Here is a 27,096-nt window from a genome sequence, read left to right on the forward strand (position 1 = left end):
AAAGGTTTCATTTAGCTTCTGGGGCTGTTGTTTTAATAAATGTTTAAACTTATTGCTTACAAAACTTCGCTCCGCTCCGGTGTCAAATAGGATGCATGCATAAGTGTGGTTTAGGGGAAACGTACCGGTAACAACAGCGGGGTCCTGAATCGCCTCTCCCTGACCCATGGTCAACATCCTTCCTGTTCCTCCGTTTCCTGGATTGTTGTTGTTAGGGCAGTCTCGGCAGAAATGCCCGGTCCTCCCACACCCATAACAGGTGTGGCTAGGCCCTGCATTGTGGCCGCCATTAGTGATGTTGTTGTTGTTGCGATTGTTGTTGTTGTTGCTGTTTCCCTGTTGTTGGTTCTAGGGAGGGTAGGTCCCGCAGTACTTCGTCGTGTGTCCCCTTTGGTTACAACTGGTGCACTGCAACTCCTTGCATTCTCCATTGTGATGGAAACCGCACTTGTTGCACTTGGGAAGATTACCGGAATAAGGTCTGGGAGCATTTGAAGCAGCTGAGGCTGGAGCATGTGGTGTGGCTGGAATCGGTGCGGTGACATCATTAACTGCCACTGTTTGCTGCTTTTTAGAGGTCTCGGGGCCCTGACGCCCCTTCCTCTTGTTGTTCTTCCCTTTCTTGCCATCACCTTCGTTCTTTCCTTCAGCCTCTGCTGGCTTCTCACCCTTCTTGTTGTTATGGTCATACAGCTTCTTCGCCAATCTTTTTGCACTGTCAAAATGTTTCGGGGTTTGCAGCTATCACATTTCCTTGGATTGGTGATGTTAGTCCCCAGATGAATCGCTCAATCTTCTTTCCTTCCGAGGTGATCATACCCGGGCACAACAGAGATAGTTCACTAAATCTCAATATGTAGGCATCGATATTCGCATTCTGCACAGTGAGGTTCCACAACTCCTGGTCCATTTTCTGAATCTCACCTCGTGGGCAGTATTCAGCCATCAACATTTCTTTCATCTCCGCCCACGGCATGGAGTTGGCTACAGGGAGTGTCATGGCTTCCACATGTCCGTTCCACCAGGTGAGCGCTTGATCGACAAAAGTGCAGGCCGCGAACTTCACTTTCATCTGCTTAGGACAATCGCATATCTCGAATACCGATTCCACCTTCTCGATCCATCGCTTCAGAGTGATCACTCCTCCAGTGCCGTTAAAAGTTCGTGGTTTGGCATTTGTAAAGTCCTTGTAGGTACATGTTTTGGTGGGTCCTTGATTCATCCCGTTGTTCGAACTCTCGGCCCCTTGCCTGTTGCCTCCTCCGTTATTCCCTTGGTGAAGTTGTGCCATAGCTGCGGTGACCGCAGCAGACACGGCCGCCTGGAATGCAGTGGAGTCAACTTCGGGTGGGGTCAGGGTTTCCACGAGTAGGTCGGCGAGGCATCTTTCGCGATGATTTGCGTCCGGAGGTGGTGCCGAGGATGTGGATGCTCCCTGAAGACAAGCCACCAGTCGTTCTGCGTCCTGTAGTCGAGACTCCCACCTTACCTGCCTCATGTGAAACTCCCGAAGGACGTCACGTGTCTCCTATTCCGCACGCTCGACCCTAGTCCACAGCTGGCGTACCGGATCAGCAGTGCCCTGAGCAAGATCACCGGTGTTCCGTAATCGTCTCACCATGACCGGTAGGGCTCGGTCGGCCGGTCCTCCGTCCCTCAGGTCAAAGAACTCGCACGACATGCCGAACGGGGGTCGTTGTCCCTGCTGTCTGCTCCATCTCCAAAGATCAATACCCCAGGGAGGGGTAGGACCAGTGGGGCCCACACGGTAAGCAGGCACCCTGATCGGGTAAGGGGGGTTGATGACTTCGGACTCTGCGTCCGAATCACCCCCTTCACTGTCATCGGGTTCCTCTTCGAAGTTCTCTTCTTCTTCTTCGGGTTCGGCAGGCTCGCCTTCGTCTCCAGCCTCCGGTTCCTCGTCAGATTCCTCTTCGGGGTCTTCCTCAGGCTCTTCCTCTAACCATCCGTTATTCCCCTAATTAGGGAAATAAGGGTCTCCAGGGTGATGAAAACCAGCCATGCTGTCTGCGCGAGTATGTAAATATGCTAACATTATTCCTAGGATGCTACCACTATTGTACAGACTAAGCAAGCGTTCTCTTTTTGGTGATAAAGGGGTATAGTTTTAGGTTCCCTAGCTATCCCGATCTCATCAGAACGTGTGTTAGTTATACTTTGGAGAGAATGTAGTTGATCAGGCTACATCCACTCCTTGGTAACACTAAGAACAGTCTTGAATTAACCGAGATACTAGCATTATTTTGTTTGGTTCGACGTTATGTTCCTTATCCCTAATGCAAGCAAATGTGTTTTATTGTTGTATTTTACTTGTTTTGTTCAGAGTTATGTTAGTCCCTCTTTTGGTTTATAGTTGCATATCAATGTATGGTTAGATATGCTAGTTCACTATAAACAGAGCTCTGATACCAACCTGTCACACCCCCGAACCAGACGGCATAAACATCCGAGGGCTATTGTGACTCAATTGAATACCATCACAATGAATATACATGAAACATAACATCATACAATACCAAGCATTGGAATATTACCACTGGTAGTGTTTACATTCAGTACATTGATCCATAATATTACATGCTCAAAAGTAAATTGTTCGGTACTAATTAAGACAATAGCAAGACGTTACTGAGTACATTTTTCCTTTTAGATTTACCTGTTACCTGAGAATACAAGTATTTTGAAAAACGTCAACATATGAAATGTTGGTGAGTTCATAAGTAATGTTTGAAATATAGTGGTTTGTATTGCTTTGAAAATCACCAGAAAATCCTATATTTTCTGAAAAGAACTTAGTATAAAAAGTGTGAAGATCCGTAAGTATGCTTGTTTGTTTCTATAAATGTAAAAGTACGATTTGTAAAACTCGGTACGTAACTCGTAGGTGTATTAATTGAAAACCCTAGGAAAACCCGATGTTTTCCTAATACTTTGCATCAAATGGTTTATGTCTTGGTATTTCGTTACGACAGCTGTATTCGTTGAGTCCCGGTGACGTTGGATTAATTATGGATTGTGAATTGTTATAAACACACATTAATGAAAATGACTAGTTTACAACCATACAAACGATCCCTAACGCGTCGCTCGCACTATTCACTTAATCCAAACACCCGGACTTCGTGTAGCCCCACAACCGAGGAGGAAAAGAGGGTGCGAAGCCTCGATATTTTCCGTAAGTTGTTCAAGGCTATCGTGAATACGAAGGGCCCTTAGCCCAACTCGCTTTTGGTGAATTCTCGACTTTACTAGTAGCACCAGAGGGCCCTTGGGGTCCAACATCACAAAGCCTGTAAAAGTCCTTTTACACGAAATTAGGTCATATAAGACCCAACTACATGTAAGCGAGTTTCCTTCGGGCCTAAAGATCATGTCATTGGGCTAGGTAGGCCCAACAAACACGATTTGAAACTTTTGGGCCCAAAGACGGTGTATCGACGTCTGGTGTATTCTCACGTGTGTATTGACTTCCCGAAATTTCCGCGTGTGTATTGAAGTTTCGCCGTGTTAGTAATTTCGGATTCATTATTGATTCGAGACCGAATCAGTTTTAGTCCACCAAATGAAAATTTTCTCGGCTGAAACCCTTATGTTCGCAGTTTTTACACTTTTGGCCCAAAATAGAAAAAATTTGCATTTTTGGTCCCTTTTAAATATGAAAAGCATTTTTAACCCTTGAAATGGACTAGGAGCATTAGTAGTCCCTTGTTTTACCGAAAATCACAGTTTCAGCCCCTCTAATTTGAAAATCTCACGTATTGGGCTTTATTGGGCCGAAAAGTTCATTTTTGGCCCATTATGCTTAAAAATTTCACATTTAATCCTTCAAAGAGAATATTTCTAGAAAAATACCTTATTGAAACTGTTTTGACTCATTTCATCCATCAGAATTTGTATTTTGTCATTTTGGGCCCTTTAACCTTATATTTTTAACATTTTGAGTCTAAAAATGGGATTTTTAGCCCAATGAGTTCATATTAACCAACTTGGTTATTTTTCTAGAAACGATTTGTGTGTAATAATATGTTTAACACTTGTTTCATACATCCTAATGCAAATCTCGATTTTAAGGACTTTTTGACTAGTTTCAACACCATAATCACATAAGAACATGTAAACAAACATAGAAATCATACAAAGCATACATATACTCATAGATCTACACATTTGCTTGTATTCCCCCCCCCCACAGAACTTATAAAAACTGAAAAATAGGGGGTATGAAGCTCACCTTTGGGTGTGGTTTCGGTTTTGGAGGAGAATGGAAGAAGTTTGATGTTGTTTTCGGCCCTAGCAACTTCTTGAGGAGATTTTCGGACTTAAATGGTTCTAGGGAGTTAGACCATAAATTTTTATGAGTGAAGATGAGAGGTTTGATAAATCAAGGAACCTAGATCATAGATTTAAGTAAAAACTTACCTTGGATGGTAGTCCTTGTGAAAAATCTCCTTGGAATGACCATAAATCTCGAAAATTTAGAAGAAGGAGGGAGGAGATGTTCTTCAAAACTTAGAGAGGATGAAATGAATTTTTGTGAGTGTATGTGTGTGTGTTCGGCCGAGAATGAGAGAGAGGGAGAAGAAGAGAGATCTTGAAGTGATGTATGCATGGATATATGGGACAAGATGCATGGAAGACCCTTGAATAATTGTGAGGTGGCAACAAAGGTCAACTCTTCCTTTTCTTTGGGCTTGGGCCGAGATTGGAGAGGGGAGAAGAGATTTTTGGGCTTTATTGTCCCTAAGCCCATATAGGAGTTAAGTTGAATGATTGTTGGTCCTATAAAATATAAGTGAGATTTTTATACTTTGTTGGGCTAGTTTAGGTTAATTATGGTTCATAATATTTAATTTATTTCATTCTAGGCCCAATATGGCCCAAAATGTTGAAATAAATGAATGTGGATCCAATTAGAGCCCATTTAAACGTTCTAATCCCATGATAGTCAAATTGGAAGCTTATTGGTCCATTGAGTCCAATAAGGAAGTCCTAGCCCAAAATGGACCTAACAAGAACTACTAGGGTTTCCAATTGCTTGTTGACTATTTGTAGTACTTGTATGGTGTATTGGATTGAAGTTTTGTTGTCATAGAGTAAGCATCATACATGGTCTAAAGTTTTTGATTCTACATTTTACTTGAGTGTAGTGATTACAAGACACAAAATTTCTAGTTGTGACAGTATTAGGGTCTTAAATGGTACGAAATAAAGTTCTATGCGTTTTTCCAAGCCAAATAGGGAGTTTAGGGCATCATTTGCGCACCTTATAGGAGTTTAAGGCCCATGGACCTTTCCTAAGGGGGTTTACGGCCGTAAACTCCTATTTCCTTGGTTTAATTGATGTTTAATGTCTTTACAACAACGGATGTTGCTTCTAGACATTTTTCCAAGGCCATAGGAGGTGTTTGAGGGCATTTCTAACACTTGAATTTGAGTTTGCTCCCCACGAAGGGGAGTTTACGGCCCAAGCAAGTTCTTGGGCAGTAAACTCAAGTTTACTCCCCAAAAGTTAAGTTCAATGTGTTCTAAGTCCGTTTCCATAAGTCATTTAGCCATATCTAAGCCTTAGGTGTAGTTTAGAGGGGTTTTGGGGCTTAAAAACCCCATTTAATGGTGTTCACAGTCCAAGAGTGTTCTTGGGCCGTAAACACCTACTCTTGCCCCTATTTGATTCCTTAAACAAGAAATTGCATGATAGTTAAGCTATACAACAAGTTAGAGTAGATTGCTTACTCGTTTGGGGCTCGAAACGGACGATTTTTGGCTCGAAAATAAGTTGTAGAGAGAGAGTGTAGAGAGAGAGTAAAAAGGGTGGAAATGAAGTTTACTCTCCCTTATATAGGGCTTGAGTTGAGGCTCAGTGGAAATCTACCCAATACTGCCGTTAAACGAGGCTTTTGGTCGCACCCGATTTAGTGGTCGTATTTCGACTTGGTTGAAACTAAACATTTTAAGGGCATTTTGTGGGTGTTTCTAATTTATTTCAACCCTTACCAATTCATTATAAAAGTCCCACATTAATTAACCTCTTCCAAAAGGTTAACGAACAGCTTAATAAAACTGCGCTTATTAACGGAAAAGGGGTTAAAAATGATGGAATAAATCTCAGGTTGTCACACCATCCCCCCGTTAGAGGATATTTCATCCCGAAATTCAGGTTTAAGCATGGAAGTAGGTATGAATGACCGAGTAAAGGCAGGAGGGTACTTCCTATTCGGTTTGCCTTGCACTCCCAAGTGATCTCTGGCCTGTGTCTGTCATTCCATCAAACCTTCACCTATGGAATGCGGATTCCGTCTCGTGTAGTTAGCGATTTCCTACAGGTATGTCTACGAAGTTAGGGTTCTCAATGGTTTCTATCAAGATGAGTGGGATACGAAGTGTGACGTTGGTCAAACACTTATCAAGTCTAAGGAGTGGATCGATCTGTGGTGAAATTTGTGGAATTTCCGAAAGTAGTAGTGGCCTGACAAGGGTTGGACCAATATTTTCGTAAAGAATCTCGGATGGTCCTCAGCTCTCGGAAGGGTAGACCTTTTCAACACTTAGAACATAGTGTACTTCTATGGCGAGATCATCACTGGCGTGATCGCCATTCCAAAGTTCCTAACGTTCTCTCTCATACTGGAAGTGTAGTCCTTCAGGTTGGTTCTTAGGAAGCTCGGGTTGTCCTTGGCTTTTAGAGACTTTCTAGATCATCGGATGGGTTGTGTGTCTACGGGTACTTGTTTGTTGGAGAGTGTCTATCTCAATCTTGTGCAAAATGAACCTGCACTTCTGATTCTTGAGATATTTCCAATGGAAACCCTCAGGGTCGGGGAGATAGGGTTTCACCAGACGAGTGTTGGACTATCTCAGGAGGTGATTCTACTATTTCTCCGTGAGATAGTATTCGTGGAACACCTAGTAGTCTAATGAATCTATAAGATATGTCGTATTCTCTAAGGTGTTGGTTTATTCTAGTTGCAGAAAGCGCGTGCTCTCGTATAACCCATCGACTAACACCTAGACTGGTGTCAAGTCGATAATATCTTCGGGATCTGGGTTATGAGGCTTAACACAATCTACTTTCACACTTTATTCAAGTATTCTTAGCCGCGAAGGTTATCCTGTGGTTCTCGGTATTCTAGTGTTCACTTCGGAGAATGCAGTCTATCGTCTATAGGGTACGGTGACTTCCTCCATGCGAGAGGGCGGAGGATCCTAGGCATTACTCGTCTGTAATGGGGTGGACGAAGTGCCTGAGTAGTGCGAACATCTTCGGAAACTACTCTTCCGAAGGTTCTGGGTTTTCTCGGTCTAGGTCAAATCTAGTGAGTATAGGGTTCCATCACTCGGAACTTTAATCTCCTCATCCACTCTTCTCAGAGTTTAATTTATCGCAGCTCTTGGATTTATGGGATATCCGCTGAGATGCTTAATTCGTGGGATTAAGCGTGAATGGATGGTCGTAGTCAATGTCCTTGAGTCTTACGACTCAGATTTCTTTACCAACCGAGGGTGTTAGCTACTATATTGGCTTAACCGGGATGACAACAATTTCGGATTTGTGGTCATTATAGTAGCTCAATCCGTAGGGGTTCTCTTGATTCTAGCTCCCGTTCCATGGGGTAGGATGAAGGGTCTTTCTATGGGGTTCGTGGTTGAGTTCATGCTTAGCTTAACCACTAATACTTGGTGTATGCAAGCCGTATATAATCGAGGTCGGCAGGATGTGCAGTTGTGCGACTCCACCGCAGACCCACAACCCAACGAGGAACAGGGAGTAGGGAGGAAGCACACATCTTAAATCTTTTTGATCTCAATTATATTCCACTCTTATGCATATACTCAGTTATAGTGGTCAGTCTCATGAGTTCTATCCTCTTGATTCATGAACCTGATTGCGAGGTGCGAAGGGTCTTTCTGGGGAATCTACGAGGTATGCTTCTGGTGGTTATCGTCTTCTGGAATGCCTACAGTGTCTTTCGCTTCGGTTCCTATCTGTCTAAGAGGGGTTGGTTAACAACTCACGGTACCCTTCTTCTGGGTACTTTGGGAAGTCTGAAATACGAGTGACGATTGACGGATCACATTAGTCTTTATTATTTTGATTTTGTTTAGGTTCGAAAGAACCTTTATCCACCGAAATGGCAATGGAGAAAGTTCTTTTTACACAACACTAAGGATTTACCCATGGTTGCACGAAGTCGAACCATGATTGATAGAGGTGTCGAAGTTGGCACACTTCGACATGATATAAAATGAGGGTCAATAGAGTCATGTGCCGAACGAGCACACAAGTTCTAGGCATCTCGGGTTTCGTCCTGTGTATCACTGTTGCGGATACTTGGACCGATAGAGTTGACACAGAACCATAGAGAGTCCTAAATGTTTCTGAATAGAGTACTTTTTCATGAATGGATTCTCACGAGGCATTTCTATAATCGTCTCACATAGACTAGTCATGTATAATTAAGGTGGGGAGGACTGTTGACTGAGCGACTTCGCCTTAAATCCACAACCAAACGAGGAACAGGAAATGAGGCGGCCTTCACTCACTCTAGGTCTATCCATCTCAATTATACATGGCCGTAACGTATATATTTAGCCATTATAGTTTTACCTGAAGATATTTTAAATTTTATAACAATGCTGCGACTTTCGCCTTAATGGGGAAGTAATTACATTTAGAATTAGCCTTTTAATGTTTTCAGTTAGTTATTTGAGATTGAGAGACGTACCAAAATCTACTAGGTTCCTTGATGCTTCTCCCCAAGCATTAGAGTCAGACTCCTGCTGTGTCCTTGTCTTTTCTTTCAGTTGGGCAATCCTTCTTGAAGTGTCCAATCTCACCACATAGGTGGCAAACTGTACGGGTCGCCACATTGGTGGTTGATGTAATAAACTCAACCGGGATTCTGCAGACGCGAGCAGTATGCCCCTTCATGTGGCACCTAGCACAATAATGTTCTCTACAAATACCATGGTGATGGTAGCTACACTCGCTGCAGTGGGGAAGGTTTCCTAGGTATGGTCTTCTGGAGGTCAGGATGGGAGGGCTGGCATGGGTATTGACTGTCTCAGCTCGTTGCCCTTCGGAAGGTCCTTGAGCCGAGTACTTCCCTCCTCGATCTTGAGTTTTCTCTTGAGTGGAGTTGGCTGAGGTTCTTAGGTGGCTGCGTACACAGGGGTTGGTTGCTGCTGTCCACCACTAGGATCGGAATTCCCGATAAGGCTCTTGCTAACATTGGCATTGTTAGCATTCAGTTGAGCCATGGCAGCTGCAACGGCTGCCGAGATTGCAGTCTGAAAGGTAGCTTCATCGAGTAGGAGAGTAGGTTTCTTACTAGCAGATGGGTTACGCTTCTTCGGAGGCATGGTTTTCCTACACGGAAGGAACACAAGCTGATGAAAGACAATGGTTAACCCTGGACGTATCAATCCTTACTATATTAGGCATAAATTTTCCCGTGCTTCGGATATTGGCTGCCTGAGTGTCGACCTACATCCCTATGATGTATTCCTGGTATTCAAGGTAGGAGTATGAGTATCGGAAAAAAGCCATAAGATGGGAATCGTTCCTACTAAGTTACCTTTATACTGGGGAAGGTTCACTATCCGGCTTGGAAAGATCTGAGAACAGTTCGGAATGAAGACCGCAGGAAGAAAAAGGCTCATGAAGACTTATGGCTAAACAACCTCAATAGAGGTGTGGGGATCCGCTCTAAGCGTATTACTTGCAACGGGAAAAGGCGATTTACCTAACACATAGTGTGAGTAGTGTAACCACTAACTCACTAAATTGTATTATTTTATGGGTGTATTAGTGTGACGAACACGAGGAAAAGACACTTCTTGGGTTCCATGTACTGGCTCCCTCTGTCTTTCTCGTATCCCTGACCGGGACCGGCGTTGGTTTCCTTCGGGTAGTTACCTAGGGTTCTTTTCTCGTATGGACATATTGAATCTCTACTCCGCCTTCCTTCTGATTCCGACTCTAAGTGTCATCGCTTCAGGATGGATGACTGGAAATTTCGGAAATTTAGGTGAATTTCTCATCGATGTCCCTAAAAAGATATAGGCACTTGGTGATTTCAATTGTCTCGACCTAGTTCACTTATTTCCGAACTGGAAATCTTCTCAATGAATCTCTTCTGGGTCTGAATCAACTCTTCTGTCGTGCACTGAAGTGGATAGGGTTTTCTACAGGGTTCGTGCAAGAATGGAAATGTCTAAAGAATCCTAAGAGATTATGAACATTTCACTAGGTGATCCATATCGAGTCCTGCTATGATTACATAGGGTATACAAATCATATATAGCTTATGTCTGATAGGCCTTCGAATATGTGATACTACTCTATATCCACATCCCAACGAGGAAAAGGAAGTAGAGCGAAACCACACATTCTTAGCCTATGAGATCCTTATTATATATAACCTTGGAAGTATACCCTATGTAATTGTAGGTATATCAATAAGGATCTTTTTAGTTCTTCTCACAAGGTTATCTATGGATCCTAAAATACCCCTATGGTATTTTAATTTCTTGTTTGTTTCTTATCTTTTGAATATGATTCTGGGATTAGTGTGAGTCTTTTAGTATTCCAAAATACTCCCATAGTATTTTAAACTTTATGTTTGGCTCTAGCATTCCTAGTTGGTAAGTTTCAGACTTGTCGCAACACCACTATCACTCCCAAGCACACGTCATCGCATCTCGAATAAATGTAGTTGATCAGGTTACATTTATTCCAGCTTACGATTACATAACTGCCCAGGTTTGACGGTAATGCTGAACATCCGAAGACTTTTATTCTTGTCCTTCTTGTGATACTTGTGTTCGGGTGTTTAGATTCTGGATGTTCTTATACTTTGGTAAAATATGGTTATATTTTAAAGTATAATTCTTGGTCAGAGTGTTTTATCCCTATGTATTTATAGACTGTATATCTTTTATGAATTAATATACTTAGCTCACTATAAACAATGCTCTGATACCAATCTGTCACACCCCAAAACCGGAACGGCGTAAACGTTCAGGGGTGGATGACGTCATGTTAAGTATCACAACATATGCAGTATAGTAATCAAAGTACAACAACCATTGCATTAATAGTAATAGTTTTACATGGTTTACATTACATAGAAAACATCAAGTAATACAAGTAATAATATAGGTGCAGCTTGGTACTAAAGTATCTTCATCCAAAAGCTCCTGGAATGTAGCTGTCTAAAGCTGACCTGAGAATACAAGTTATTTGAAAGCGAGTATCAGCATTTTTACAAATGCTGGTGAGTTCATAAGTATTTAGTTTCATTTTATCCAAATAACTTTATATAAGTAGTAGTTTTAAGTATACAGTGAATTAGAGTCCTTTCCAGAAAATCCTATATTTTCTAATTAAAAGCAGCCTTCTACCAAGACTGGACAGAGTAATGTGGTAAAAAGAAATTTTTCCTCAACACTATTATTATCAAAAAGTGGTATTGATTTTGAAAGAAGGTAGGAGAATATCAGTGAAAATAACATATGCCTCAGCAGTGAAGACTGCTGACTAAGGAAAAAAGAAATCATAGACTCCAGGAGAGTATCTAATGAACGGTACGCCTGGCTAAGTCTAACAAAAGGGAGACACAGACCCCAGACAGTATCAACTGAATGATACGTCAAGCAAGGTCTAAAAACAATGAATACAGTGTTAAAACCCATTACCTTAAGGCCATGAATTATAATGTAACCCCGAGATACTCGTAACCATACTGATAGACTAGAGAACTTGATGCCCTACAAGCGTCAGTGTAAGTGTGACATTTGTCACCCCTTGGCTTGGTAGGCCGTGGACTGTAGCTAGCAGTCAGGGTGCGGGGGTGTCAATCCCGTATAGATCTATACACACAATGTCCGCTCTCCCTACAAGAGACTCTGGTTACCAACTTGACAACGGAGAAGGCCATGTACTGAAGATGTATCTCGTGTAGTGAGATCTGATGTAAAATACTGGACTAATGATAGAGACTCACAACTGAACTGACTAATGTAAACCTATATGTCTATTCTTGTATACATAATATATAACTAATGGTCAAACGACCTTCGGACGGACAACCGATCCCACCAAACCACATCTCAACGAAGAAAAGGAAATAGGGCGAACAAGCCTTCCTAAGTCTTTTAAACATTATATATATATATATATATATATATATATATATATATATATATATATATATATATATATATATACAAGCACAGACATACATTTAACAAATAGGAACATTTAACGAAGTTTAAGTGTTTCACGAAGTAGATGTGATTCATAAATTATAAGTGTTAACAAGTTGGAGCGTATCGTGAAGTATAAGCGTATCGTGAAGTAGGAGCGTTAATAAGTAGAAGCGTATTACGAAGTAAAAGCGTTTCACAAAGTAAAAGCGTATCACGAAGCAGTAGCATTAACTAAGTGGAAGTATAACGAAACAGTAATATCTTAAAAAGTAGTAGTGTAAAACATGGAAGAAAACTTCGGTGAAAACTTTGGAAAACCTTTATACTTAAGAAAATCATGACTTGGTATTATTTTATAAAATAAGTTTGAAAACCTTTAGAAATTCTTTGGAAACCTTTCATAAACAAGTTTTGAATGAAACTTTGATAAAACATTTTGGGTAAAGAAATCCTTTGTTTAACATACTGCCGTAACAGGATTTTAAGTAAAACATACAGCTTGAGGAATAATTTGAGAAAAGCTTTGTACAAGTACAGATGTTTTGGAAGACCATTTACAGTATCATACTTGGTAAAAACAGTTGACAGTGTAATAAATCCTTGTGCATGCGGGTTATCAATCACATGTGATTAATATGATAACTGGCATGTTTAACTTGTATCCCCTCCCATAAAAGCATGTCAAAACATTTAAAAGGTTAATTCAGGGGTATGAACTCACTTGATGTAAGTGGATCTGACGAAGGTGCCGGTTGGGTGCTCGGTGTCAAGTAATGACTTGAACACACTTAGTGACCTATTAACATATGATAATATATGTTTACATACAATTAGTAAATATAATACTAATTAATTACGTATACACATCCTAATGTGCAGAAAACACTTTGATTAAGTGCTAGGGGTGTCCCGAGTAACATTTTAAGGGTGTGAAAGGCCTAGATAGGGAGTTTACTCTTCAAGAGTAAACTCTTTATAGAGTTCATGGCCCTGGGACTAACTCTCCATGAGTTTACAGCCATAAACTCATGGTGAGGGTGTTCTAGGATGCCAAAATGTCTCATATCACTTGTAGATTTATGCTATGTCCAAATATAAGGCACATGAGTGGATTTAAGGCATCTAAAAGGACTAAATAGGAGTTTATGGCCCTAAACAAGGAGTTTACGGCCGTAAGCTCCTATATGTATGTTCTTTTGGTGTATTAGGGTCATAAATGGTACGAAATAAAGTTCTATGCGTTTTTCCAAGCCAAATGGGGAGTTTAGGGCATCATTTGCGCACCTTTTAGGAGTTTACGGCCCATCGACCTTTCCTAAGGGGGTTTACGGCCGTAAACTCCATCTCGGGTTGTCACACCATCCCCCCGTTAATTTCGTCCCAAAATTTAGGTTTAGGCATGGAAGTAGGTATGAATGACCGAGTAAAAGTAGGAGGGTACTTCCTATTCGGTTTGCCTTGCACTCCCAAGTGATCTCTGGCCTGTGTCTGTCATTCCATCAAACCTTGCTTCACCTATGGAATGCGGATTTCGTCTCGTGTAGTTAGCGATTTCCTACAGGTATGTCTACGAAGTTAGGGTTCTCAATGGTTTCTATCAAGATGAGTGGGATACGAAGGCTGGCATCGGGCAAACACTTATCAAGTCTAAGGAGTGGATCGATCTGTGGTGAAATTTGTGGAATTTCCGAAAGTAGTAGTGGTCTGACAAGGGTTGGACCAATCTTTGTAAAGAATCTCGGATGGTCCTAAGCTCTCGGAAGGGTAGACCTTTTCAGCACTTAGAACATAGTGTACTTCTATGGCGAGGTCATCACTGGCGTGATCGCCATTCCGAAGTTCCTAACGTTCTCTCTCATACTGGAAGTGTAGTCCTTCAGGTTGGTTCTTAGGAAGCTCGGGTTGTCCTTGGTTTCGCGTTTCCTGTCAATTGGCTTTTAGAGAGTTTCTAGATCATCGGATGGGTTGTGTGTCTACAGGTACTTGTTTGTTGCAGAGTGTCTATCTCAATCTTGTGTAAAATGAACCTGCACTTCTGATTCTTGAGATATTTCCAACGAAAACCCTCAGGTTCGGGGAGATAGGGTTTCACCAGACGAGTGTTGGACTATCTCAGGAGGTGATTCTACTATTTCTGCGCGAGATAGTATTCGTGGAACACCTAGTAGTCCAATGAATCTCTATGATATGCCCTATTCTCTAAGGCATTGGTTTATTCTAGTTGCAGAAAGCGTGTGATCTCGTATAACCCATCGACTTGTTGGATTAATGTCTAAGTCCATAACTATATTTGGTAAGACTTGACCCGACCCGGCATGGTCCATTTGGGTTGCATACCATCATGCACTTGAATGAGAGAAATAAGACACTTATGGTTATTAATATATTATAAGTTCTAGTATATTAATAATAAGAATAATAAGATTATTTAATTAGTATTGATCAAGAATTAATCTAGGATTAATTAAGTGATCAAAAGAAGACTAATTAAATATATGGGTTGATTGTGTAAATCATCCATACTTGTATAGTGGGCTAATGCTCCATGGATAATCAAGTTGGGCTAAAACTCATAGGATGGTCCATGGATGCTCCATGGTGTATTTGTACCCATGGATCCAAGGAAATGGAAAGTCATGACAATTAGGGTTTACCCCAATTGTAACACTATATAAAGATCTTATTCTTGACAAAATTGGCCACTAGTATTATTCTAGAGAGGGCTAGCCGATTTCATGAGTTGTAAGAATTCTCTCAAGTTATTCTAAGTGTTTTGATGATTGTGATTCCATTTGAGGTGTCACACTTGGGGCACTAAGCACTCAAGCTTCATGAAGACTTTCTACATCAAGAGGTATGTATTCTATCTTGTTACATTATTGTTTTGTATGCTAGATTAGGATAATACCTTGGAAGTTCTTATTTGCATGTATAATAGAGAAAACATAGATCCAAGGTATTTAGGGTTGCATGTACACTTAGGAAGTGTTAGAATGCTCAAAACCCAACAGTGGTATCAGAGCCACGGGTTGTTTTCTGTTATATTGATGCAAATATTTTATTTTCAAAGTTGGAAAAAAAAAACCATGAAGTTTGTCAAATTTTAAGATAATTACTTGTTCTTGTGAAAAACTAATTATTTGTAAAATTTGAATAATTTGCTTTATGAGTTGAATTAGGTCAAATTTAATAAAAGATAAAATAATATGATTATTTTATTAGTTTTAAAAGTTTGATCTAAAAAGTTTTATTTTTTTGAAACCTCCATAAGTTATGGATTTGAAAAGGTTTAAAAAAAAAAAATTGATTCAAAGTTTTTTTGGAGTTACAAAATTTGGTGTTAATGTTTTAAAGGATTACATAACTTAAGAATAAGTTATGGATCACCAAAAGTTTTTTGTGTTATCTTGTTTTATGAGTGAATTTGGATTAATGATGAAAATTATGTGATAGTTGGTTTTAATCCAAATTAATCTAAGAATTGATTCAAAAATGTGTTTTTGTAACTTGTCCTCAAGTTATATGAAAAGTCACATTTAAGAATCATAAAACTCATAAAAATTGGCAAAGGTTACAAAATGAAGAGTCTAGTTCTAATTAAATGGTTTTATGACTCCATAACTTGTCCTCAAGTTATGGAGGACCAAGAGTCTCTTCATTTAATAAAATAAAAAAAAATAAATAAAAAAAGTGTAACCTTAATTAATTCCATAAGTTATAAAATAAAGAAAAGTTAATTCTTTTATTAGTTTAAAGTCTTCCATAACTTGTCCTCAAGTTATGGAACTTGAAGAGTTTTTGGATTAAAACTACTTTAAACACATAAGTTATGGAATTAATTAGTTTTGAATAGTTTCAAAACTTGCCCTCAAGTTTTGGAATTTATAAAGTTTTCTCTTATGAATACTTTAATTCCAAGTTAGCCCTTAGAATTTTAAAAGTTAAAATTCAACCCTTATACTTTATAATATTATAAGTTAATAATATATATATGTATAAGAGTAAAGTCAGTCTTACCGCTAGTACGCCTCATTCACGAAGCCGGTCTATAAGGTGGGTATAAGGTTGTTGCCTATAAAATGGCAACTTAATGGGTGTCCACTCTCACCCACCGCTTGCTTGACTGGTGGAGGGTCGTTAGCCGAACGGGTTTGACAGGACTAGAATTCTCCCTTCATTAAAAGTATTAATGATAATACTAAGTAACTAAACTCTTAATAATACCCAATCTTAGTTACTTAGGAAAAATGTGAATAAGGTGCTAATCCATGAAATTGCACTTTACACTTTGTCTAAGTCGTTAGTGGAGCGTGTGTGGTTAACCGGCACACTAACTTGGACTTAACAAGGTAGGTAAAGGGTGACTTAATATTTATCATAGTATCGATGGAGCGTGTGTGGTTAACCGGCACATCGATTGAGGGGTAATTTATTAAGGGTACCAAGTGATTTGCATGGTTACTTCACACCTTGTTTTGTGATCCTCGACATCCCAGTCACAAAACCTGAAGGGCACACTCGAGATTGAAACATGCCTTTGAAAAGTTCAATGAATCTCAAAGATCTAGGAGTTTCAAAACCAATTAAAACCTAATAATACATTTCGTTTATCTTGGTGGAAATTGGTGAATCGTCATTCACCTACCTTCAAATATTTTATAGCTTGGATTACGGCATACCTCTTCTAAGTTATAAAATAGTTTGTTGGGTCCTAGCCTTAATATTTCATATTGGGTGTCATATTAAGGACTTTAAATCAACTATCTTGAATATCTCCCAAAAGATGTCTGGTCTAGACACCTATGATCTTCCCAAATCTCTTGAAACAAGGTTTCCTAATGAAGATGATGTCCCATGGATATCATACTTCTTCACCTCTTCAAATTATTCTCCCTAACCCACAAGTTCTTGAAAAGTTTAAGGTCACTCAGGCCCTATTGGCAAGGCAAGGTCTAGGTGTGGTCACATCTTGGAGATGTAGTCACATATTGACAAGCCGGGAGAGTTGGGTGTCAAAGTCTTGAGAAAGTTGGTGGTTCAACTACTTTCTAAGTCACATAGTGAGTTCTTTTGGAACACCTATGAAAAAGACTATGACAAGACCCTTAATGATCTTGTCTATTTGTTAAGATCAACTTCCTAAAACTTTATGGACATTGACAATGATGACATTGGATATCCAGTAAAGCATTCTCTTCCCAATGGAAAGGGATCGGCTATAGTCAACTCGGTTGACCAAATGGTAAAGAGAAAAGCTAAGTCTGTGATAGTCCTGTGTACCATTATCAAAGGGTCCATATGTTTGTATTGCCAAAGAAAGGGCATTGGTTGCGAAGCTGCCAAATTTACCTAAGGATGTTAAAGTCAATAAGTTTGACTCTACTTCAGGTAAAATCCACTATCTAACTCTGTTAAGTTTCTATTCTGAGATTCTTGATACATGATGTGACCGGGTCGCATGGTGATGGTTTAAGAATCAAAGGAATGTGAAGAAACTTAAAGGAAGAATATGCTGAATCTGATCGCATAGATGGATTTCTATCGCATAGTTTGAAAAATCGGATTCTTGAGCTACTTCTTAGGAGTTATGAGATATTGCTTAGGAATAGATAACAAAAAGTTTTCATATGGATTGTAAGGATAGTTTTTCCGCAAAGTTTTAAAATAAAAGAAAATTTTTTGATTTTATTTATTTTAAAATATCCTTACAATGGCATTTGAGGAAAAATTGTTGCTTATATAATTCCGTTAAGAGCAAGAGTGGAAATATGAAATTGATTCTTTCATTTGTGGTAATGTCTAAATTTACCAAATAAGGAAAGATTCTCATCATCCAAGGTTCAATTGGACCGGAACTTGGAATCATGCAAGTTGTATAGCATGATGAATGAGAACTTTCAAGTTTTGGAAAATTAAGACTAATTACTTGTTCACATGGATGTGTGAGTCAAGTAAAGGACTTAGGGATCGAGTACACATTCTTGTGCACTGATTAAGTCCACCACTAAAGATCGTTAAGAAGAATCAAATTAGGCAGAAGGATAAAAGTTTCTCATATCTGAAAAGATGGGAGAGTACTTTAGTATCAGTTTTGAGATCATCTTAATGATTAAGAAACCATATCAAAATTAGTTCTCTAAGGAAATCTTAGTGCATTCTTATGACTAAGAAGAGGAACTTGAATTGTTGAAATGGTTAAATCAAGAAGATGAGTCATACTTCGTTCCAATACAAGTCTTAGAGTCATACTCCAAGATTGTCATTTGAGTGACATGTCTTAAAGAAGGTTTAAAACACTTGTCAAATGTAAGAGTAAAAGTTTTCTACTCTTGTACATTTGAAATTGGTAAGTTGTGATGTTTTGGATAAAACAAAGACCAACTTAGGCCAATTGTGTGAAGTGTTTGTCTTGATTAGAATCCAAACTATCTCTTGGATATTTGACAAGGGAGTCTTATAGGTCAAGAGGTCAGTGGGAGTCTTAAAAGTCTTGAAAGTCTCAAGAACTAATCAAGAATAAAACCTAAAGTTCTTCACTAGCACACAACTTGAGGTTCATAACCTATCGTGTTGACATATTCTGTGCCCATTCCAGTTAAAGTTGGTTTTGCATATGAGTTCTTAGAGTTCTCAATTTGTTGCATAACAACTTGGAAGCAATGGCAGGCCCTTGAGCTGCCAGGTGGCAAGAAGTTAAGATTGAGTTCAATCCATATGGTTTTGGATTTGTCATTATCTTTGTCTTGTGATTATGGTTTCACAAATTCACATGGATAAGAACACATACACCATTAAATCTAAGTGTCATAAGGTTTCTCTCCGATTCATGAAAATGATGGTGAGGAAACACTTTCACTAAGTAGATTTTAGCTAGATAGCAATTGTGATATTTGCATTCTCAAAGTCGTTAGTGGAGCGCGTGTGGTTAACCGGCACACTAATATGGACTTGTGAGAAGTGGCAAAAAGGTCTAACCATTATGATTACGGCATACCTCTTCATAACTGTTTAGACACACAAGTGTGCTATCTAGGGGAAGGTGTATGATTTTGATAAAGTCTTATCAAAACAATCTAGTATCAGAAATCTGAACTTTGGTAAGAAAGTCAGCTGATTTCTGAGTACATGTCAAAGCTAGTGGGAGCATAAGTGTTATGCTAATAATCATCATGTTAGTGGGAGCATGATAATTATGATAAGTATTGCAAGATTAGCAATGTTAATTATAGAAAACAAAAGTTCCAACTGGGAAAAAGTTGTTTTGCTATAATTAAGGGAGAGGAAATTATACTTCATATCAAATCTATAAGGTTTAGATTTGAGGTTTTAATCATTTAGTCAAGGAAATATATGAATTTCATGTTGGAATGGCTCAACATAAGGAAATTCTGTATATGGGTCCATTATTTGCGTTCTAAAATTCGATTATGATTACGGCATCCCTTTTCATAATCTGAATTATGAGAACTTGGCAAATTGAAATGGAAATGTTATAGCAAAAGACTGGTTTAGTCTTTATGTGAGACATCATGAATCGTGTCCCATATGCTTCGGATATAGGATCGATTACATGTGCTATAATCATCCGTTCTAAAATTTTCCAAATGCCTGGGGCATTAAGAAGGGAAAAGGTTTAGAACTGGATATGACTAAAAGGATTAAACAATTGTCGAGGACAATCTAAGGTTTACCAAAGATTGGTTGCTCAAGGACAGTTGGAAGTATAGTGATAATTCTGGAAGGACCATATTGACATAATCTGTAAGGAGGCAACTCTTGTTCAGAAGTGATAGTCAAAATGGAACCTGGAAATGTTTCAAAGTTAGAATTTTCAATCTGTGTAAGATTAAGGAAACTTAATGCAAGAAGGATGTTTCCAAGGAGATGATCTCCTTTGGAATGCTCTGTAATGTTTGTTGTCAAGTCTTTATGACTTTGTGCATAATCATTACAAGAGGATCAATGCATATAAGTTTAGAATCTAACAGATTTCAGTAAATGGCATGAATTTGGAATTCTTGCATTTGCAGTAAGGATTTGGGAGTGTGAAAAGAGAATCATTGAAGTTATGTTCAATGGATCTAGTTCACAAAGTAAAGATCATAGACAAACATAGTATGCATACTTGGTGTATGGCATGACTAGTGTTAAGAAAACATAGTGTACATGCTTGGAGCATGGGACAACTATTGGTTTTAAATTCAAGAATAAAGTTGATAGCTGAAACAGTATACAATGAATAATGTGTAATCATATGGTGATAAATAAAAGGTGTTTTATTTATGTTCAAAAGGTTGATACCATATTGGATTCTATTATTATTGTGTTTCACTTTGCATGTTTTGACTTCCCGAATAAACTGGGTTATTCTTCCGGAATGACTAAGTTATTCAAACCATCCACAGTCGGTCATATGTTGGAAGTAGATATGAATTAAGACTGTCATGATGGGTTGTAGAGGTCTAAGGTGTTGGACAAGGCTACAACAATCATGAGTGCTCATAAGTTCTGAGTATTGGATTCAACCCGCGCTCATTGGAATCACTTCATGGATTTTATCACGAGTGATCATGAGACGATAATATCTTATATTCTTCAAACCTAGAGATATGAGTTGTTACTATGAGTTGATAGTACATTGATAGCACGAAAACGCATTTGGTAACTCGGTGCTATAAAACGTGCCTTTGTGTATGATTCAACAAGTAGTAGAACAAGCCATATGAGTCGAAGTTTATCCGTTCCTTTTACCTTCGGGATAAAAGCGATATCTGTGGGCCCCTCGATGATTTGATGATGACAAATGGAAGTGCTCGGCCGGGCCAGGACTGATTTGATTTGTTCAATTAGTCAGTTGTCATAAATCGGAAATCGGGAAACAACAAATGGACAGAGAGAATGATTATAATCCATGTCTCAGTCCATATGATATCTAGAATGGAGGAATATATGATCCCTTATCTAATGGACAAGTCACTGACAAAGGTCAGAGTTTATCTACAAGGTCAGAGTTCGACAGAAGCTTTTGAGAGCTACGATTGCCGGTTGGTTCCTGAAGTCATACGCAATAATAGTTCTAGACTTATCCAAGTGGGAGACTGTTGGATTAATGTCTAAGTCCATAACTATATTTGGTAAGACTTGACCCGACCCGGCATGGTCCATTTGGGTTGCATACCATCATGCACTTGAATGAGAGAAATAAGACACTTATGGTTATTAATATATTATAAGTTCTAGTATATTAATAATAAGAATAATAAGATTATTTAATTAGTATTGATCAAGAATTAATCTAGGATTAATTAAGTGATCAAAAGAAGACTAATTAAATATATGGGTTGATTGTGTAAATCATCCATACTTGTATAGTGGGCTAATGCTCCATGGATAATCAAGTTGGGCTAAAACTCATAGGATGGTCCATGGATGCTCCATGGTGTATTTGTACCCATGGATCCAAGGAAATGGAAAGTCATGACAATTAGGGTTTACCCCAATTGTAACACTATATAAAGATCTTATTCTTGACAAAATTGGCCACTAGTATTATTCTAGAGAGGGCTAGCCGATTTCATGAGTTGTAAGAATTCTCTCAAGTTATTCTAAGTGTTTTGATGATTGTGATTCCATTTGAGGTGTCACACTTGGGGCACTAAGCACTCAAGCTTCATGAAGACTTTCTACATCAAGAGGTATGTATTCTATCTTGTTACATTATTGTTTTGTATGCTAGATTAGGATAATACCTTGGAAGTTCTTATTTGCATGTATAATAGAGAAAACATAGATCCAAGGTATTTAGGGTTGCATGTACACTTAGGAAGTGTTAGAATGCTCAAAACCCAACACGACTAACACCTAGACTGGTGTCACGTTGATAATCTCTTCGGGATCTGGGTTATGAGGCTTAACACAATCTATTTTCGCACTTTATTCAAGTATTCTTAGCTGCGAAGGTTATCCTATGGTTCTCGGTATTCTAGTGTTCACTTCGGAGAATGCAGTCTATCGTCTATAAGGTGACGGTGACTTCCTCCATTCGATGTATATGGCTAGACTCAGAGGGTGGACCAGGTGGACTGAAGGCCGATACAGCGGACCAATCACATAGTAGACCTGAAGTGCATGGTTGTTCTATGTTCTGTTATGATATGGCATGTTATGTGTATGGTATATGTGGTTGGTATTTTGGGGGTATCTTACTATGCTTTCGAGCTTACAGTTGTGGTTTAAATGTTTCAGGCACTTCAGGAGACTGTGGCAAGGCAAAGGCGTGATCGTAGCGCTCCTCATGTTCTTGTTTCATGATATGGTTATGGGAATACTCTGATAATAATTGTATTGAAAACCTTTTTTCAATGAATTAATGAATATGGGTTGTTTTAGAGAAATTTAAATTGGCTTGAATTTTTAGAGTGTTACAAGTTGGTATCAAAGCCTTGGTTTGAGTGAATTGGAGAAATATCCATGTGAATCCAGTCTCAAATCAAGGAGAGTTTTCAAAAGAGAATTTAAAATGGTTTTAAAAAATGAATAAAAGAGGACGCGGACGTACGATCAGCCAGAGCCAGTAAGTAGCCCCAAAATACCATACAAGATATTTGTTTATGAGATATGATAGAACAACATGCTAGTACTAGGCTAGGGATCTTCAGGAATTGCATGATAGAATTGTCTGATTATATGATGCCTGCTAGCCTAGGGTTTCCTTGTATGAAATTGACATCATTACTGTAGATATTTAGTTTATGCATCACGGCCTATGCTAACGATTGCGCGCTATAGCGGTAATCACCAACCACTATTTTCAACTTATCATTTTCAAATAGCGATACCGCAATTTGCGCCGCAATTCACCGCTATTCTAATGACCGAGATAGCGCCGCTATGGCCGCTTTTTTATTTTCTTGCATATTTCAATTATTTCTAATACATATGGCCCATTTGATTCATTTGTCAACAAAAAAACACTTTTTAATGAGCCCGCTACTTTGAAAAGCCCAATGAAAAACCTAATTAGAATTATTCCAAAAACATGATCGTGATTTCGTGACTTGAAGATGGCTTGACCGCTTGAGCAATTGAGCTATGACGAAGACGAAGAAGCAAGAAGCGACTTGCGCATTGCGACTGCGAGGCTGCTTCTTCCGAGTTCGGCCTTCACTACCCTTCAATTGACTTCCTCTCCTCCACACACAGTCCACAGCATCGACATCGATAGTCCGACTCCCTTCCCCTTAATCGGCTTGCAAGTTCCAAGTTTCCAACAGCATCAGGTATGTAATTTTTCCCTTTAATGCTTTCTTTTTCTAGATAGTAAAGACTAAAGAGTAAATACTAAAGAGTAGAGATATGTAATTTCCTTTAATTCTTCTGAGTTCCAACAGCATCAGCATTAGCATCGACCCACTTGAATTATTGCTTTAATGCTTTATTTTCCTTTAATTCCACTGCCCATTTATGTTTGTCAATTTTTCCTTTAATGCTTTATTTTCTAGATAGTAAAGAGTAGAGACATACACACTGTAATTTCATTTATGTTTGTCAATTTGTGTACTTATGTTGATGTAATATGTTAAGATTTAGAAAATAGGAACATAAAACATTAAGTAGTTATTCTGTTAATGAATAATAATGAGTAATGACATGTGATTGTGATTTGTGAAACAGTTTTAATCAATTCTGAACTGACCAATATGGATGCTAATTCTTCACATGCTTCTGTGAATCCGCCCACCACCACCACTCCTACTACTAATACGAGATCAAATGCCAATACAACTAGTGTAAGTGCAAATAAAGATATCGCATGGGAATGGGGAGTTCAAAAGGATCCATTAAAAAAACAAAATATTTGGTGCACCTAGTGTGACAAGAGAGTATGTGGAGGGATCACAAGGTTAAAAGAACACCTCACTCATACAGGAGGAAATGTAGCTGCTTGCCCTAATGTGTCTACGGAGATCACTAAGAAAGGGCTTGAATTAATGAAAGAAAAAGATAAGAAAAAAAAAAGGAAAGACAAAGAACAATAGAAATACTTAGATCAACAAGTTGTATAGACCTTTCTGAAAATGATGATGAGCAAGACGATACCCCACAACCATAAGTTAAAAAAAGAAAGTTTGTAAGTTCTAGTAATGTACGGGGTCCTATTGATGATGTTTATAAGCCGGACCATGGAAAAGGAAAGCAAACTACATTGGATAAGAATAATCCAATTAAAGAGAAGTTGAAGAAGGTAGCTTGGAAAAAGATTGCAGTTTGGGCTTATTCGGTACGCTTACCTTTCAATGCCGTACGTGATGAAGGTTTCCAAGATGCGATCAATGCCATTGGAGAATATGGAAGAGGTAATCAATTTTGTTACCTTTCTTATTTGATTAATGTTAAGTTGTTAACATTTTTATATTTACTAGTTTTGTTAATTATATAAATGTTAGGCATGCTGGCTCCAAGTTATCATAATATGTGGGTGACATTGTTAAAGGACGTGTTAGAAGATACCCACAAGTTTGTGGATTCGTTCCGACCACAATGGAAGAAATTTGGATGTAGCATTATGTCTGATTTTTGGACAGATGGCAAGCATAGATCTTTGATCAATTTTTTAGTCAATTGTCCTACTGGTATAGTTTTTCTAAAGTCGATTGATGCATCAGAGCATATACATAATGCTGAATATATTGTGAAGAAGGTAAATGAGGTGATAGCAGAAGTTGGAGAGGAAAACATTGTGCAGGTAATATTTGTTTCTAATTAGTTATTAGTTATTACTTTTTAAAAAAAATTATCCATTTTATTAATTAAGTTCTTTTTATTTCTTATAGTTTATTACAGACAACGGTTCAAACTACAAAGCTGCAGGAAAGATTTTGGAAGAACAACATCCAAAATTATTTTGGACTCCATGTGCAGCACATTGTGTGAATCTCATTGTACAAGATATTGGGAAGAAAGAAGCAACAATCGCGACCGCTTTGAATGAAGCAAGAGCTATTGTGGTTTATATTTATAACCATGGAAGGATTCTCAATATGATGAGAAAGTTGACAAAGAATAGAGAGTTGCACAGGTCTTGTGTAACTAGATTTGCTACCCAATTTTACACCTTACAGAGTGTCCATGAGAATCGACACCATCTCCAAGTTTTGTTTGTATCTGAGCAATGGAGAAAAAGTGACTTTGCTAAGAAAGATCCTGGAAAGAGAGTTGTGAAGATAGTATCAAAGCAATCTTTTTTGGATGGTGTATATTTAGCTTGCCAAATATATGCTCCATTGGTGGATATTGTTCGTTTGGTTGACACAGAAGAAAGATCGTGCATGGGGTACATATATGATGCGATGAGTCGAGCACAAGATCAAATAAGCAAAAATCTAAATGATGGGAATAATGACAAAAAAAGACTGGCAGGTAGAATTTTGTCTATCATTCAAACAAGATGTAACGACCAACTTCTTCATCCCTTACATGCAGGTATAAATCTTTTACTTATTAGTTATTAATTTAATTTAACATAGTATGCAATTATTTGGTTTTAACGTTTTAGTGAATGACTTAATGTACAGCTGGGTGTTTCCTTAATCCTGCAATTTTTCATGGAGATAAGTCAAAGGAATATGAGGCCAATAAACAGATTATGACCAGACTTTATGTTGCTATTGACCATCTTGTTCCCGATGAATGAAGATGAAAATGATACTTTGAGACAAGAATTGAATCTATACATTGATTTAAGTGGACAATTTGGATCCCCAGCTGCTAAAAGGAGTATGACAAAAGTTGCACCGTGTAAGTATAAAAATTATAATGTAACCAAAAGTTTTTATTTCTTAATTTTTATTAACTTAGGAACTTTTTTGTTGTAAAATGTAGATATATGGTGTCTTTCTTATGGGATAGATACACCTATCTTACGAAAGTTTGCTATCACAGTTCTTAGTCAAACTTGTAGTGCTTCACCTTGTGAACGAAATTGGAGTACATTTGACAATGTAAGTTTTTTTTTACTTATATTTAACAAGTATTTTTATAATTATAATTTATAAATGGTATTAGCTAGATTGGAACTTCTAACATATTAACTAAAATATTTAATTCTTTTGTTGCAGCTACATTCTAAGAAAAGAAATTGTCTTTTGCAACAAAAACTAAATGAACTTGTATTCATCCAATACAACACAAGGTTGCAAAAGTGCTTCATGTCTTTACAAAACAAATCTTTGGATCCTATTTTGCTACGAGATGTTGAGGAGAATGATGATTGGACAATACCAACGGAAGATGAGCTTCAAGACTTTGTGGATGGTGGTGATGACCTTCTTTGGTCAGATGTGCAAGAAGCAATGGGAGCGAATGTAGACGCTCAACCATCTTGATGATGGTTATAGAGACGATGATGGTGATGATATTACAGATGTGGGGAACGATCTTGATGAAGAAGTGAATGCTTTGGATGATGTTGACTCGGAAGCCGAACCCGTGCCATGCGATTAAACTATATTCGACACTTTGACAATTGACACTACGTAGTTTCTATATTACTATATTAGAATTTTGAATATTATGTTATGTTTTTCTATGAATTTTTAGGTTTTATGATATTAATTCTATATAGACTTTTTAGATTTTATGATATTAATTCTAAATATAATATAAAAATATTAAATTATATGTAATATTAAAAAAACCGCTATACCACCGCGAAAACCGCGATTTCAAATAGCGTCCTGTGACCGATATCGAAATTTTGACCGCGATAACTGAATAGATCACGGCCATATGTAATTAAGATCTTATAGCCTGAGAATGTTTGATTTGGCCTTATGTTCTATTCTTGTTTGATTGGGAGCTTAGGGT

At 38.3% G+C, this 27,096-nt stretch overlaps 1 protein-coding gene across 1 annotated transcript in view; it reads left to right on the forward strand.

Annotated features, from left to right (window-relative positions):
• The window catches only part of LOC111910712 (uncharacterized), a 37,123-nt gene extending 10,508 nt beyond the window's left edge, over positions 1-26,615 (forward strand). The window contains exons 5-11 of the mRNA XM_052771171.1: positions 23,905-24,020; positions 24,407-24,587; positions 24,678-24,976; positions 25,065-25,650; positions 25,927-26,028; positions 26,113-26,231; positions 26,349-26,615. Coding sequence (XP_052627131.1) covers positions 23,905-24,020; positions 24,407-24,587; positions 24,678-24,976; positions 25,065-25,650; positions 25,927-26,028; positions 26,113-26,231; positions 26,349-26,615 — 1,670 coding nt within the window. The remainder of the gene's footprint in view (positions 1-23,904; positions 24,021-24,406; positions 24,588-24,677; positions 24,977-25,064; positions 25,651-25,926; positions 26,029-26,112; positions 26,232-26,348) is intronic.
• The last annotated feature ends 481 nt before the right edge of the window (positions 26,616-27,096 follow it).

The sequence above is a fragment of the Lactuca sativa genome, chromosome 4 (assembly GCF_002870075.4).
Source record: "Lactuca sativa cultivar Salinas chromosome 4, Lsat_Salinas_v11, whole genome shotgun sequence".
NCBI classification, from domain to species: domain Eukaryota; kingdom Viridiplantae; phylum Streptophyta; class Magnoliopsida; order Asterales; family Asteraceae; genus Lactuca; species Lactuca sativa.